Below are 15973 nucleotides of genomic sequence, written 5' to 3' on the forward strand. Positions count from 1 at the left end.
CAGGTGATCCACCCACCTCAGCCTCCCAAAGTGCTGGGATTACAGGTGTGAGCCAGCATGCCTGGCCTGAATGTCCACTGTTATTATTCTTCATAAGAAATGTAGGCATTTCAAGTTATTACCAAACTCATAACCACTATTTATCATTGTCTATTTTTCTCCATCAATGGATATAATCATGAAAAATAAATTATATTTGCAACCCCATTATCTTCCAGATGGAGAAGCAGTTTGAGAGAGGGCAGCGGAGAAGCAAGAGAGCTGGTCTGGAACCCAGCTGCCTGACTCGTGAGTCATTTCTCTTCCTCCAAAGCCCTATTAAGTCTGGGGCTGCTTATGGTCCTCACCACCTACACAAAGAAAGTCAGGGTCATGTTCATCCCTCAGGAGGTTCAGGGCCATTTCCCGCTTTCCTCTGTTTGGCAACACTAAGAGCCACCCTCTGATTGTTCCAGAAAAGCAAGAATTGCTAAAGGCCATTGTGTCAAGTTTGCCCAATTCATGCTATTTGACATCTTACCCTGCCCCACCCTGCTCCCACCCCTCCTCCCGCTAGTGCCCCTGATTGCAACACTCCTGTCTGGGGTGGGACAGGGTGGCCAGATAAAAGCAGAGCAGGACCTGGAATGCTGGTTCATATGGGCTGAGCCTGCCGCTGAGCTGCATCATGGTGCGGTCTGTGGTCTGGGCAGGTGAGCTGTCAGGGATAGTGGGCTGGGTCTCGGAGCTGTGGGGAGGTGGGGATGTGCATGTCCAGGGACCTCTTGCTACCCTTTGCAAGGAAGCAGGGGGACTCAGGAGAACTTCAGAGGGTCATTTTATCCCTCTCCATGCCTCCTGGTTTGCAGCCCCTTAATTACCTTTCCTGTGGGCTCCCCCTTAGGCTCTTTCAACCCAAGAGACTTCGCGTTGCAAGGGAAGGCTTTTCTCAACAGGCTGAAGATGACTTGACTTTCTTCTTTCTGTCCTGAAAGCCCAGAGTCAATGAGGCCCCTGCACTGGGTCTTTGTGTCTTTCCCATGTTCTTACGTCCCTCCTGTTGGCCTTATCCAAGAAGCACCCACTGCCAAGAGCCTCTTCTCCAACCTCATACTGGCTGTCCTGCAAGAAGGCAGCCTGGGGCCAGGACCCTGGGCATCCTTGCAAATTTTCATGCAGGTTCTATTAGGTTGACAGAGAAGTCCAAGGTCACCAGGTGAAAGAGATCTCTTTGAAGGAGTCCTGTCAAGCCCTAGGTCTCCAAGGCTGTGGATGCCTGCTACAGCCAGGCGGCGGAGAGGCAGCAGGAAGCATAAACGATGGCAGCAGAGGCACAGGCCCTCCCCAGGAGATGATCTCTCCCCGTGCAGCCCTTCCAGATTGGTTCTTTCTAGCCCCAGAACAGGTTTTCTTCTTGTTCCGAAAGAGAAGCAGTCTCTCTGAATAACTCACAAGTCAGCGGTTTTTCCACAGGCTTCCTGAATCCACACTGCCCTTTACTGAGGCATAGAAAGGGGGCAGCCTCAGCCCAGGGAGCCATCCCAGGCCAGGAAGGGACCCCCATGGTCTGGCCTGCATGAAGGGATGGGCACAGTGCCCTCCTGGGTCCCTTCTGGAAGGAGAAAGCTTGATTCGTATGAAATCAGCCCTCCCTGACCACCTCCTGTGCTTCCATAGCTGTGGGGCCTGGGAAGGTGAGAATGGTGGCATAACCCTGGCCTTCTCTCTTGTGTTGCTCCAGGTTTCATGGTCCTGCTGATGATCCCATGGGGTAAGTGGCCTCTTTCTTGGAGCTAGCTCTTGAATCCTTTAGCCCCTTCCCTGGGCTTTGCTTCATGTCCCAACACACTTTCCCGGCCACACCTCCCCAAGAGCTCCAGATTTCAGTAGTGACTCTCTTCCAAAGCTCAGACCCTGCAAATGTCCCCATCCCCTAGTTGCCCTCCCAGGAAGGCTCTTGCCTCCTTATCCACTAGCTGAGCTCCTGCACATGTGTGGGGCCAGCTTGCACATCAGCTCTCTCAGGGCTTTCCTTTCCTGGGGTCGCTGGCTCCCTCCTCTGCACTCTGCTCTTGCAGCACCTGTGTATTTTACAGCACATTTTGCACTGCCTCTCATTATTGGCTCAGATGTCTCTCTGCACCAGACTCCAAGTTGCTGGGGGTAAGGAACCTTAGTCTCATCTGGCTCAGCATCCCCAGCCCCTTAGCTCCACGAGGATAACACACTGTTTCTGATTTGTTGAACTGATCAGATGTGGAGCTTGAGAGAGGCAGGAGGGAGCTCCTTGTTGTGTCAAATGGAAAAGAGACCTTGGGAGACCTTCAGCAACTCGGACTCCTGGTCCCCCTCTTGCCCCACCCCATTCCCTGGGCATCAGCCGCCTGGGAATGCTGGCCTCTCAGACCTTGTCCTGTGACTGCCTCTCACACTGGGCTGTGGCATTGGACGTACATTTCCGTCTCAGCCTCATAGGAGGGAACAGCCGCGGACACAGATACAGCAAACACGGGGAAGATGAGAGGTGGGAGATTTCTCAAAAAGCTTTAGTCCAGGCTACTTCTGGGCTTTCTGCAGTATAGTAATAATAGTAGGACTTTGTGTGAACTAAGGGTTAATACACGCAAAACACCTAGAACAGAGCTTCTTCCATGCAGTGTTCCTCCAAGTGTTTTATATGTATTAACTTTAGCCCACACGGGGGTCATGTGACACACATTATGGGAGGTCCAATGGCCTCCCTGTTTCACACAGCAGGAAGCTGAGTCACACAGTGAGTAAATTGCAAAGTTGGGATTTCAACCCAGACACTGACATGCCAGAGTCCCTGCTGTTAACCACTGCACTTTATTTTCTCCATAGTACAGAAATTCATAACAATATTTGATATGTGACAGCATGACATGACAGAAAAAGAGCTTCCTGGCTCCTTCCTACATGGCCTGGAGGATGAGTTCTCTGGGTTCATCCCCTCCTTCCTCTCTTTTGCTTTGGGCAGTTCACCAATTCTCCTGTATCACTGCAGGCTATGCCCCAGCCCCACCAGCAAGCTGCACTCCAGGGTGACCCCTGGTTAGAAACAGTGACAACTCCAGAGCCACGTGTATGCCCAGGATCAGCCCTCTATGCTCTTGGGTTCTAGTTGAGGCCTGCCTGAGCGCTCTCTTCCCGAAACTCTCCTATAGACACTTTGCACCCTTCCTCTTCCTCGCCCCCTCCCTGTCCATGTGGGCATTGGAGGGGGTACAGAGAGACCCTGCTGGGGAAAAGGGAAGTCCCAGGTTCTAGACACCAGCCACAGACACGATCCAGTCCAAACTCACCACTCCATCAAGATCTTGGCATAAAATGTTGGCTCACACGAACCACACCATCATAGATTGAGAGACTGGAAGAGACCCCAGAGACCACACTGTCATTATCAGATGGGGCCAGGATTGAAAATGAGTTAGACCCAAAGTCTATTTTTGGCAGATGCTGGAATGAAGACTAGCATTCTTGCTTCCTGGTGTCCTGGTCAACCCTGCACAGGGCTGACCTCAGTGGGGGTCATCACCACCAGGCCCTCACTGGGAACAGACCATCCTACCCCCTGCAAAGTCTTTTCACACACTGTAGGGTACTCTAGAGACAAGTAACCTATAGTGTGTGGGGTACTTAGAGACAAGATGCCTTCTCCTAGATAAAATTAGCTCTTTATTAGAATCTCAGCAGTGATATTGATAAACATAGATTATCTACAAGGGATAACAAGCAAATGCAAATGGCTTTAATGCAAGACTAAAGAAACATAAACCCAGGCCTGTAACTGGGGCCTCCTCTCTGCTACTTACCGGTTTGCATTTTAATGAAGTATTCTGAGGTATTCCAAACCGTTTTGGAAAGTTCTGCCTGCCTTCCTTCTACAGATGAGCATGCCATGTCTAATTCCCTCTGGGCCTCATGCTGGGGCTGCCTGGGGCTACCTTCTTTCAGTTTTCGGGGCCTGGAGGGGAGACCCTAACTGGGGATAGGGAGACCTGCCTGCCAAACCCTAGTCCTGGGAGCTCAGACTCTGAGACTAGCAACTTTTAAGGATGTCAAGGAGTCACGAGGCTTAGGTCACAGCACGGCTGCTCTGCCCTCTTAGCAGCTGTGCTGATGAGGATGGGCCCCAAGCTCGTGAGCCTCAACTTGCTTCCTGGGGAAACAAGTCTTGGAAGATGATGGCCCTGCCCACTCAGTGTTCTGAGGATCCCATGTCTGGCCTCTGAAAATGCTTTCCCAACTGCAAGGCTCCACCCACACAAAAGCAAATGCCATTTCTGCCTGTCGCGTCCCTCCACTGACTCCAGGTGTAGAAGAGGGAGGTCCAAGGACATTGCCTGCCCCAGACGGAGGGTGACAAGTCCCCAGAAGGCCCTGCTGATAGCTATCTCTTTTCTTTACTCCAACGGGCCAGGTTCTGCTGCAAAACTGGTCTGCTACTTCACCAACTGGGCCCAGTACAGACAGGGGGAGGCTCGCTTCCTGCCCAAGGACGTGGACCCCAGCCTTTGCACCCACCTCATCTACGCCTTTGCTGGCATGACCAACCACCAGCTGAGCACCATTGAGTGGAATGACGAGACTCTCTACCAGGAGTTCAATGGCCTGAAGAAGATGTGAGCCAAAGCAGAGGAGCAGGGTGGGTGGGGTGTGATGGGGGGATAGACAACCTCCTGCCAGAGCCAGGCACCTCCCCAGAACTAAGGACCTGCCGCAGACCCACTGTGTGGCTTTGGGCAAGTCGTATCACCTCTCTGGGCTCTCCTGTGCTTAATGAAAGAGGTAGGGGTTGCTTAGGGGATCCCAAAGGGCCCTTCCTGTTTAGGTCTAAGTGGGATCGGGATTGTGAGACTTTCTGTCTCCCATGAAGGCCCTTCCTCATTGTGAAATGGATCCACCCTTCAGCCCCAGTGTTCTGGGTACTTCACAAAGCCTCTTGAGAATCTGCCCCAATCCTTGCTTCCTGAGTCCACGCAGCGATGTCTCCCCGGTTAGACAGGTGGTTCTGGGAGTCAGGAACGTGACTTCCCTTTTCCAATCTACAACTATCCCCAGAATGCTAGTACAGGTTCTGTGCCTAGACACTTTGACACGTCCCCACCCTTGTTGTTCCTCCCCATGGTAACATCCCTGCCAGGGAACCCTGAGAGCTGGCAGAGTAAATCCAGCTGTGTCTCCTGTCTTTCCCAGGAATCCCAAGCTGAAGACCCTGTTAGCCATCGGAGGCTGGAATTTCGGCACTCAGAGGTTAGTTGACTGTGGTCACCTGTGTGGTAAAGTTCCTGGATGAGAACCTGGTGCACTCACCAGAGGGAGCCCTGGCCAGAGGGAGCCCTGGTCAGGGAATCAGGCCAGGCTGAGATGTGGTCAGGGGAAAGGGGAGGGGAGCTGAACTCTGGGGGCTGAATTTCCTTCTGGGTTCTTGGCACCCCAGCAGGAGGGCAGCACAGTGAGCTTCATTCCAGGCTGTTTCAGATCCAGTCTTGCCAGAAGCACAGGTCTAAACACAGCAGAGGGCTCAGACCTCTCCAGGCATTAGTCTCTTCTTCCATGAAGTGAGAAGAGGGAGGGTCCCAACTAATCCTGACAACATGCAGTGTCTATGTTTTCTGAGCTCAGAAATGGGTTATCTTGTTCCAGAGAGAATGTTTATTCCACTTCTGAGTATAAAAGGTAATCTGTGAGATTGAGCCTGGGTGCCAAAGTATTGGCATTTGGGGGACATTTTTTAATGATTTATGGAGATAATGGAATGGAGTATTTGAAACTTGGTGTTTTCTAGAAAATCCAGAATATATGGCTCCTGAAGCTCTAAACAGTCTTTCTAAAACTTTTTTGGATCATGAACCCTTTTGGGAATCTGATGAAAGTTGTAACTCATCTTCCAGAATAATACTTATATACAGATTGTTTATTGAAATGCAGGAGTTTTTAGCCTGGTGTCCCCAGACTAAATTAATAAAAATAAAATAGGATCAATCTGTAAAGGACTTGAGACCCCCAAGAAGTTCAGGGACTTCCCACTAAGGAAGGCAGATGTGGAGAGGTGGTTCTTGAGGCAGCGTGGGGATTTTGACGAGCTCCAGACTAGTAATAGTAATAAAAACACAAAGCACTCTACAGGTGTGAGCTAGAGGAAAGATGACCAGGTTAACCTGCCAGGAAACTAAAACAGTGGGTTCCCCAGGTCTTTACTAACCTTAGTAAAGCAATTAGAGAAATTCTAATTAGAGAAAAATCCTAATTAGAGAAAAACTAGTTTCTCTAATTCCTCTTCTTTTAAACCTTCATTCCGAGGGTGTCAACTAGCTCTGATTCGGGGTGGGACAATTCAGGGGCTTGGAGGGAGCCTCTGGAGGGAATTTTGGGAAAGGCTTCTAAGGCATCCATGAGCCCCTGGTGGTGTTGATGTTCGGGGGTAGAAAGCGCTCTGGATGGTCCCCTTTCCTCAACCCAGATCATAACTCACCAGCAAATATCCCTGCAGCCTCTGAAGAAGCCCTCCCAGCACCCCTCCCGGCCCAGACACAGAGACGCACTGTCCTGAGTGTTTTCTCGCCTGTCTCTGAGTGAGAGTGGCCTCCTGTTTGGTCCAAGGCAGGCCCTTACTCCCCGTCATCACCTCACAGGTTCACAGATATGGTAGCCACGGCCAACAACCGTCAGACCTTCGTCAACTCAGCCATCAGGTTTCTGCGCAAATACGGCTTTGATGGCCTTGACCTTGACTGGGAGTACCCAGGAAGCCGGGGAAGCCCTGCCATAGACAAGGAACGCTTCACAGCCCTGGTGCAGGTACCGCTGGGTGGGGCAGGGATCACCCTGTCTGCACAGGGACCCAGAGCTGGAGCCCCCACAGCACGTATGAGGGCTGCTCTGCCCCCAGAGCCAGCTGCTTCACGTATCTGTGTGGCACAGATCAGCCCTGTGGTCAGCTCTCAGACTTCTACCAGTGAACATCTACCTGGGGCTCACAGGGGCTGCCTGCCTGGTGCGTGCCCGTGTGTTGACTGGGCTCCACTCCCACAGGACTTGGCCAATGCCTTCCAGCAGGAAGCCCAGACCTCAGGGAAGGAATGCCTCCTTCTGAGTGCAGCGGTTCCAGCTGGGCAGACCTATGTGGATGCTGGATATGAGGTGGACAAAATCACCAGGTGAGTCTCAGGCAGATGGCTTGGAACCGTGCTCTCGGAAGGAGGAGAGGCCAAGGGCAGACTGAGCTTTCCCAGGGGTAGAGCGGGTGTTCACCTACAAGGCATTTGGAAAGTCCCATCCTTACACCAAAACAAAAGCAGACAGTTCCCTGATTTTGTACTCAGGGTAAAACTAAGACACACCCAGAAAGGCTTTGCTTAGTGTTTGCTGCTGCCCTGTGCCAGATCCTTCATTTTGGATCTCTGCCCTCTTCCTTGGGAACTCATTCTTAAGGTGAAAATGCCCCTGAGCAGGTAGTGAAGCCATTGTCTTCAAGAAAATGTGTTTTCTGGATCCTTGCTCCTCAAAGTACAGCATGTGGACTCGCAGCCCCGACAACAACCAGGTGCTCGTTAGAATTATGGACTCTCAGACCCCACCCCAGGCCTTCTGAAGAAGAACCTTCATTTTAATGAGATTCCTGGGTGATCTGCATGCACACTGAAGTGGAAGAAACCCTGAGCTAGAGTTTCCTCCAAAATAGCAATGTAGCAGGAGGTTTCTTGAGTGGAATAGGGAGGGCCTGGGGGTGCTGAGGGGACAGTGGGGTGAGGATGACAAGTTTGAGTGAGAATGAGAATAGCCTCCATAAGGGGGCTGGCTGGGACTGCTGTCTGGGTCATCTTCTGCAGAGCCAGGTGAGCCTGCCACCTTTGCCTCTGACCCCAGTGGTTCCTCCCTAGGCCATGCACTGAGGGGGTAGGAGTAAGAAAGAAGGGCTCCCCTCGCCCCCAATCCCTTGTTCCTCACCTCCTCTTCCATGCCTCCTGCAGGAACCTGGATTTTGTCAACCTTATGGCCTATGACTTCCATGGCTCTTGGGAGAAGGTCACGGGACATAACAGCCCCCTCTACAAGAGGCAAGAGGAGAGTGGTGCAGCGGCCAGCCTCAACGTGGTACGTGTGGCCGGAGGGCTGAGACAGGACTCCCCTGTCCAGCAGGCCCTGTCTGGTGGCTTCTTTTGAGCCCCAAGGCCCTCATAGGAAAAAAGACACAGGGCACTGAGAAGCCAGAAGCTTTTTCATTTCTTTGCTTGCTTGTTTTCTTCTATTTTCCTGGTCCCTGCCCCTACTGAGGGGAAACCTCACTTCTGTGGAGCATCTTGGCTGATGGTAGACACAGCAAACCAATTTGATGACAAACAAGTGGCCAATGGGGAAGCCCACTTTGAGCTTGAGTCTCCAGCCAGCAGGCCTGCTGCTTCCCTCACACACCTCCACCCCATTTCCTTCAAGACAGTGGGCAGACTTGTGCTCCACGGTCACACTGGTTGACCTTCTGGAAGGCGCTTTCAGGGGTAGGAGCTTTCCCAAGTTGATAACATCTCCACGGATGTCACTAAGGATGGAAGCACCCCCAGCACCTGCAAAGGGCAGCCTTCGTTTTTAGACTAGGGTAGGTTGGGGTTTCCTAACTTTTCCTCATTGAGCAATCAAGACACTTTTAATTTTTTAAATTTTATTTACTCTTAAGAGATAGAGTCTTGCTCTGTCACCAAGATGGGCGTGCAGTGGCATGATCATAGCTCACTGCAGCTTCATCCTCCCAGGCTTAAGCGATCCTCCTGCCCCAGCCTTCTGAGTAACTGGAATCAATATGACCAGCTAATTTTTTTTAAATTTGTAGAGATGGAGTCTTGCTATATGCCCAGGATGGTCTCAAACTCCTGCCCTCAAGCAATCCTCCTGCCTCAGCCTCCCAACGCATTGGAATTATAGGCATGAGCCAACATGCTCAGCCTAGATCCTCTTTATAAGCCCTCTCTATATCTTAAAATATAGAGAGGGTTTATAAAACCCTACAGAGAGGGCTTATAATAACTATATTATTTTTCTTTCTTAAAACAAGCAAAACCAAACAACAAAGAGAAAGCCCTAAATTAAAGTGCTTTTTACTTTTGGAGAGCCCACATCTCTGTATATCAGCTGGAGTGGGACATCTTTGACTTTCTGGCTCTTTCATGAATGAAGAGCACCTCTTTTAGCCATTGAGCCAGGCACCCACATTTCACACTGAGCCTGGCCTCTCCATCCCCGTCTGGAAGACTGTGTGAGTTTTGGAGGAAGCTGTATCCCTGTCCCAGTGGGGAGACACAGAAAGAAATACATTCAGCTGAGAGGTGAGTGGGGTTGGAGTCCCTCCAGCACCCTGCTCTCCACACTGTGTACCTTGAATCCACCGAGGAATGGAGGCCATCTTATTCCTACAAAGAGGCCTTCTACTCACCACACGATGTGCCCGGGGATTGCTTCTAGCCAGAGGGGTGACTTTTCCCAACTTGCACAAAAGTGCTATAACAGATCAGGAGAAGCCCCGACTTCTGCCTTCAGAAAGCACCAGTCTGATCAAAGATAAGTCGTATAGATGGACAAAAAGAAATATATTTAAATAAATGTAGTGAAAACTGTTCTTTGCCTAAGTGCTAAGTGGGCTCAGAGTAACTAGACCTGACAAAACTAGGGCAACTTCTGGGGGAAAGTGAACCATACTCTTGGCTTAAGGAATGAGGCTTCATTATTCATTAATTTTTCACACTCATATCGGGTACCTTCTCCCGTCACAGGCCTGGGGGTGTTACATCAAGTAATACATAACCGGGAGAAGGCCTTATTCAGAGGTGGGTAAGGAAGCCTTTGTTCCATCTGAGCATCAGGTGTCATTCCAGGCACTGGGGATACAGAGATAAATAAAGCAGACCCAATTCCCTGCTTTTGTACTCAGGGTAAAACTAAGACAACAATCATGATAACAGTGATGACCATAGTGACCCTTTATTGCATTGTGCTGACCTTTTGCATGCATTATAACCTTTAATTCTCACAATGCCCTAAGAGATGGATATTTTCCTTATTCCCATGTTACAGACAGAACACCAAGGCTCAGTGAGGTTAAATAAGCTGCTGAGTAAGGCGGGGATCTGTGTCTGCCTTGTTCACGGGTGTGTCTGAAGCACCATGGACAGCGCCTGGCACACAGTGGGCCATCAGTACACATTGGTTCAGTGAATGGTTGTCTGCATCCGAAGCCCATGCTCTCTGGTTATCATGCCATGCAGCTTCTTCACTGGGGTCATGGGTCTGAGGCAGGCTCTAAAGAAGGTGGGGTAGGGCTGGAATACTAACGAAGGCCTTTGGGGCTCCAGTGGAGGAGCCCCTGGCCTCCTAGTTCTGTCTCTGGATCCCCCAGACTTACACAATCAGAACCGGGCTGAGGGCTGAGAAAATTAACCCTGCCCTCTTCCACCACTAGGATGCTGCTGTGCAACAGTGGCTGCAGAAGGGGACCCCTGCCAGCAAGCTGATCCTTGGCATGCCTACCTATGGACGCTCCTTCACCCTGGCCTCCTCGTCAGACACCAGAGTGGGGGCCCCAGCCACAGGGTCTGGCACTCCTGGCCCCTTCACCAAGGAAGGAGGGATGTTGGCCTACTATGAGGTAGGAAAACTCATAACCACCCTGGGTACTGTGGGGGTCAGGAGGTGCCTGAGAGAACAGAGGGTTCCTTCTCCCACTGTTTCTGAGTAAGGACGCCAGGTGCAGAGAATTCTGGCCAGGTAAATTCCATACCATCCATACTGTCTTGAATTTATCCTTAAGCCCAGGTGCCTCAAGCTGAGTTCAGCGTTCTAGGTCACTGCAAAGAACATCCTGATTCTCCAGGCTTCCTCAGACAGGAATTTTCCAATCTCTAGTCTCCTCCTGGTGAGGAAGGGAAGGTGCGTGCAAGAGCCTCCCTCCTCCTCCCCAGTGCTGCCTTCTGCTTCCACAGGTCTGCTCCTGGAAGGGGGCCACCAAACAGAGAATCCAGGACCAGGAGGTGCCCTACATCTTTCGGGACAACCAGTGGGTGGGCTTTGATGATGTGGAGAGCTTCAAAACCAAGGTGAGGCCCAGCTCTGCTGGCAGGGGGGTGGTCCTGAGTGAACAAGGCCTGTCAATGACATGGAATGAGGGCAGTTCAGGACCTCAAGGGTGAGTCTCCTTTAAATGTCCCAACATTTCATAAATCTCCACGTGATAGTATTTTGTACTTTTACTACCTATTGACTCACAAAAGACAAAATTACAAAAAATTGCTCTACATTTAGTAGCACCCTGGAAAGGATTTCTAAATACTATACAAATTCTAGAGACATATGAAGAGGAGAATTACACATGGTGAGGCATATAGCTTTATTCAGCCCATTGGCAATAGCTGGTGCATGTTCAAATTACAGATCTTTTGCTTTACTTATAGGACCCCCTTCTCCTGCCCAATATTGGTGGCCTGAAGAGTTAGTGCATTTACCTGGTTTCATGCCACTCTCCCCTGTGAAACTGTTAGCTCCTGAAGACGGATGCTTCACTAGTTTATCTGTACATCCCACATCAGTTATCATGTGTGGTTGACAGCGGCAGCTTCTAGAGGTGGAGAATTGCAGGGGGCCACGATCCTGGCTGGGGAGATGGGAGAAGGGGTCACGGTGGAAGGGTGTTTCAGGTAAGTCCTAAAGCATAGAAGGTGGCCATTCTTAGGGGTGAGGGAGCAGGCAACAGTACAAGCAAAGACGTGGGTGTGAAGCAAGTAGAGGCTGGACTCTGAGAACAAAGTGTAGGCCCACATAGCTGGACCCCCCAAGCAGGGCAGGTAGAGGAAGGGAGCTAGCTGAAAGGGAGGCTGGGGCCAGCAAGGGATCAAGCACCGTGGCCCCCTGGCAGGGTTAGAGGACAGAGAATCCCACTCCGAGGAAACACAGTCATACCCTCAGGAAGCCTCAGGAATCTGGTGGAGGGAAGATGGCTCTCAGGGACGACAAAGACATGAAGACAGAGAAGCAATCCTTGATTGAGATCTTTTGGAAATCTGAGTTGTTCCCTATGGTAACTGAACTTACCTTGACCAGCATACGGTACCCTTAAATAAAGCAGCTCAGCCCACACATGACCAAGCTGTGAAGGATTCCCACTTACGGAGGTGCACACATCTGACACTGTTCTTCCCGGTGCACCCGCCCCACCCCAGGTCATGCTTATGTTAAGACAAGGAGACTGCAAAATGACTGATGTCCAAGCAGCATGAGGACTCAGCACTCAAGCTCCCAGCCCGGGGCTGTCTCCAGAACCTGCAGCCACTCACAGGCCCCAGGCTGCTGGAGAAAAAGGGCCCTGTCCAGATGAGGTAGCCAGGCTCTGGGGCTGGCCGGGCTAGGCTTCCCCGGGCTCCTCCACTGCATCCCCTCCCTGCACAGGTCAGCTATCTGAAGCAGAAGGGACTGGGCGGGGCGATGGTCTGGGCACTGGATTTAGATGACTTTGCCGGCTTCTCCTGCGACCAGGGCCGATACCCTCTCATCCAGACGTTGCGGCAGGAACTGAGTAAGTAAGGTACCCGGGGCCAGTGGCAGAATTTGGAGGTGGGGTATGAACACAGCTCCATGCATCCAGTGAACTGTAGGTCCTGGGTCCTTCTGAGGAAATGACTTTGCCCCAATACTGTAATTTCCCAAGCTTCATGCACCCCTAGGAGCTAAGGAAACTGTCAAAACAATTTTCCTTTTTGCACTTTCTCTTCCTGGTTGTAGCAATGCCTGCCCAGGGTGTTGTAACCGTGGCTTCCCTCCAGAGGGCCCCCAGCCTGGGAGCAGCAGCTTGTTCCTCTCTTACCTGGGAGAAAGCCTCCCCTTAGCCTGCAGCGTGTCACCCCCACCTGCCCTCAGCAGTATATGGTTGTGCTTGCAGTTGGGTAAAGACTTAACTGCCTGTCACATGTGTAGCCAGGTGTTGTCTGTGGCACTGTGCTTCAGCTGTAGGTATGGCTGTTGTCTGGCTGTTCTCTGCCTGGAGTACCTGGCTGTACTCAGCCTGTAGGGCATATGGTGCTGGGCTGCTACCTGCCAATGGTTGCTGCCTGTGTGCTCTGCCTGTGGGTTTGGGATCTCTTAGGAGGAGCCTTGGTTGAATCTTCACTGTCTTCCCAGGTCTTTCATATGTGCCTTCAGGCACGCCAGAGCTTGAAGTTCCAACACCAGGTCAGCCCTCTGAACCTGAGCATGGCCCCAGCCCTGGACAAGACATGTTCTGCCAGGGCAAAGCTGATGGGCTCTATCCCAACCCTCGGGAACGGTCCAGCTTCTACAGCTGTGCAGGGGGGCGGCTGTTCCAGCAGAGCTGCCCGACAGGCCTGGTGTTCAGCTCCTCCTGCAAATGCTGCACCTGGAATTGAGTCCCTAAGGTCCCTCCAGTCCCAGCTTCGAGGCTGGGCCCAGGATCACTCTACAGCCTGCCTCCTGCGTTTTCCCTGTGGGCTGCAATCTGGCTCCTGCAGATCTCTCTGTGGTCTTCCTTTATCCAGGCTTTCTGCTCTCAGCCCTGCCTTCCTTTTTTCTGGGTCTCCTGGGCTGCCCCTTTCACTTGCAAAATAAATCTTTGGTTTGTGCCTCTCTCCCCAAAGATGTGGTGACTTAAGAGGCTCTCTAAGCACACTGTTGACTCCAAAACATCCACAGGTCAGAGCCAGGTGGGAAGGTGGCCCGTGCAGGATGTGCCAGGCCCTGTGGCAGGTCTTGCCTCATGAGTCCATATGCCAGTGGGTGGTTTCCAGTACACAGGTGATGGCAGCCAGAGCAAGGCCCCAAGTGCAACACGTTCTTTGGTTATTGGCTCAGAAGCCTGGAAAATGGAGCTTCTGCTGACCTTCACGCAGGTGTTATTCCCAAAATGCCACTAGATGGCAGCAGAGAACTTTTCCCTGATTTAAGTGCTCTGCGGGCACTTAACATTACAGTAAGAATTCGGACCCCTGGTACTCAGCCGTCTTCGGGATAAATCCTGTTTGGGCCCTTTGCAGGCCCTATCTCACCTACTGCCCCCGTTCGCCAGATGAAGAAGAAACAATGATTATTCTGACTTTACAGGCATTTAAACTGAAGACTGATTCTAACCAATTCTGAGTCCAGAACCAAGGCCTGAAACGGGCCAGAGAGCATGCACATGGCGTCCTGGTTAGATAAAGTCATCCCAACATTCCTGGCTGCTTTGGGCTGCACCTTGATCATTCTGTTTGAAGAAAATCTGCACAAAGCCTAATGATCCAGCCTGTTATTCACTCCAAACTGGTTTCTGGGTGGGACTTGGGAAGGCAGCTGGGGATTGGGACAGGTGAGATGAGGGGGAGGCGGTTTGGCCCCCCACGTGAGTACACCCAGCACCAGAGCACCAGTGCCCTCGTCACTGCGGCAGCCTGCCTGTCCACGGGCATTATGAAACCTGCTTTCCTCAGTCCAGAGCACAAGCTGCTGGAGCACGTGCTCCGCCCCCTGAGGTCTCAATTAAGGGATAGCCAACCACATCCCAACGAGCTGTTCAGAGTGGAGTCCAGGTGCAGGGGTGACTTCCGGCTTGCTGCACTCCAGCTGTGTGACTTCAGGCAAAGAAGCTGAGCCTCAGTCCTCTGCTGTAGGATGGGAGAACTGTGAGGAGTCAGTGAAGTCGTGCACACCTACCCTATGATCAGTGCTCATTCCCTCCCTCCCTCTTCCCTTCTCAGCCCTTCTTCATCTTCTCTGAGCTGGATATGTCAAGAATTTAGCAAATACTGTAGTCTCCTTTTAGCAGAATGCGCCCTTCTACAAGCATCCAAATAACCAAAGTCCTCCCTGAGTACACAGTCTTACACCTGCACTAGTCTTACCCTCAGGAAAGCATTAGCCACAGCCTCTCTGTGGTCTTCCTATCCACCCTGCTCCTCCGCAAACTCATGGCCACTCCCTCAGCTAGAACCAGCATCACCTCATACCTGAACCCACCTTCCACCTGGCCTCCCTGCTTCCTGCCCACCCCCTCTTCCAGTCAGTCACCACACCACAACCAGTTTAATCTTTCTAAAATAGAGAGCTAAGCCTGTCACTTCCCTTGCTTAAAAACTATCAACAGCTTCCCCTGCCCAAAGGAGAAAGTCCCCACCCATCGGCACAGTGTTGAGACCCTTTCTCAGGCCTTCATATCTTCTCCGGTCACATCTCCTGATATCCCCACCCCAGTTAAGTTGCTGGGTACCTCTGATGTCAGCATTAACCTCAACCATCAATGTCAGCTCTTCATGTGGGACCCCCACAGCCCTCTGTCACCGGGCTAGCTCAGGCCCACGCCATTTTCTAAATGAATCCTGCCCAGGACAGGAACAATGAGAGCTCCCTAAAAGCCATTAGTGTTCAGATTGTCTCTTTTTGTTTGTTTTGTTTTGGTTTGGTTTTGTTTGTTTTGTTTTTGTTTTTTGTTTGTTTGTTTGTTTTTTGTTTTTAAGACAGAGTCTCACTCTGTTGCCCAGGTTGGAGTGCAGTGGTGCAATCTCGGCTTACTGCAACCTCCGCCTCCCAGGTTCAAGCAATTCTCCCGCTTCGGCCTCCCGAGTAGCTGGGATTACAGGCACACGTCACCACACCAGGCTAACTTTTTTATTTTTAGTAGAGATGGGGTTGTTGTTGTTTGTTTGCTTGAGACAAGGTCTCTCTCTGTCACTCAGGCTGGAGTGCAGAGGCACAATCACAGCTCACTGCAGCCTTGACCTCCTGGGCTCAGGTGATCCTCCCACCTCCCAGGTAGCTGGTACTACAGGCACGCACCACTGTGCCCTGCTAAATTTTGTATTTTGTGTAGAGACAGGGTTTTGTCATGTTACCCAAGCTGGTCTCCAACTCCTAGGCTCAAGTGATCCTCCTGCCTTGGCCTCCCAAAGTGCTGGGATTACAGCCGTAAGCCACAGTGCCCAGCCAGATTGTCTCTTTTGACTCCACC

At 51.5% G+C, this 15973-nt stretch overlaps 1 protein-coding gene across 1 annotated transcript; it reads left to right on the forward strand.

Moving 5' to 3' along the window:
* The first annotated feature begins 572 nt into the window (after positions 1-572).
* On the forward strand, positions 573-14206 carry CHIT1 (chitinase 1). The gene is made up of 11 exons (XM_017851586.1): positions 573-692; positions 1721-1750; positions 4421-4622; positions 5197-5253; positions 6636-6801; positions 7036-7160; positions 7974-8097; positions 10451-10636; positions 10971-11084; positions 12430-12556; positions 13159-14206. Exons 1-11 carry the CDS (start codon positions 668-670, stop codon positions 13401-13403), a joined length of 1401 nt encoding a protein of 466 aa, XP_017707075.1. The 5' UTR covers positions 573-667; the 3' UTR covers positions 13404-14206.
* Positions 14207-15973: the final 1767 nt, after the last annotated feature.

This window comes from Rhinopithecus bieti, unplaced genomic scaffold (assembly GCF_001698545.2).
Source record: "Rhinopithecus bieti isolate Rb0 unplaced genomic scaffold, ASM169854v2 scaffold_33903, whole genome shotgun sequence".
NCBI lineage: Eukaryota > Metazoa > Chordata > Mammalia > Primates > Cercopithecidae > Rhinopithecus > Rhinopithecus bieti.

Coding starts and splice junctions, on each gene's coding strand:
- CHIT1 (XM_017851586.1), top strand. CDS start 668: ATGGTGCGGTCTGTGGTCTGGGCAG. Junction 4,623..5,196: donor TTCAATGGCCTGAAGAAGAT/GTGAGCCAAAGC, acceptor TGTCTTTCCCAG/GAATCCCAAGCTGAAGACCC. Junction 10,637..10,970: donor GGATGTTGGCCTACTATGAG/GTAGGAAAACTC, acceptor CTGCTTCCACAG/GTCTGCTCCTGGAAGGGGGC.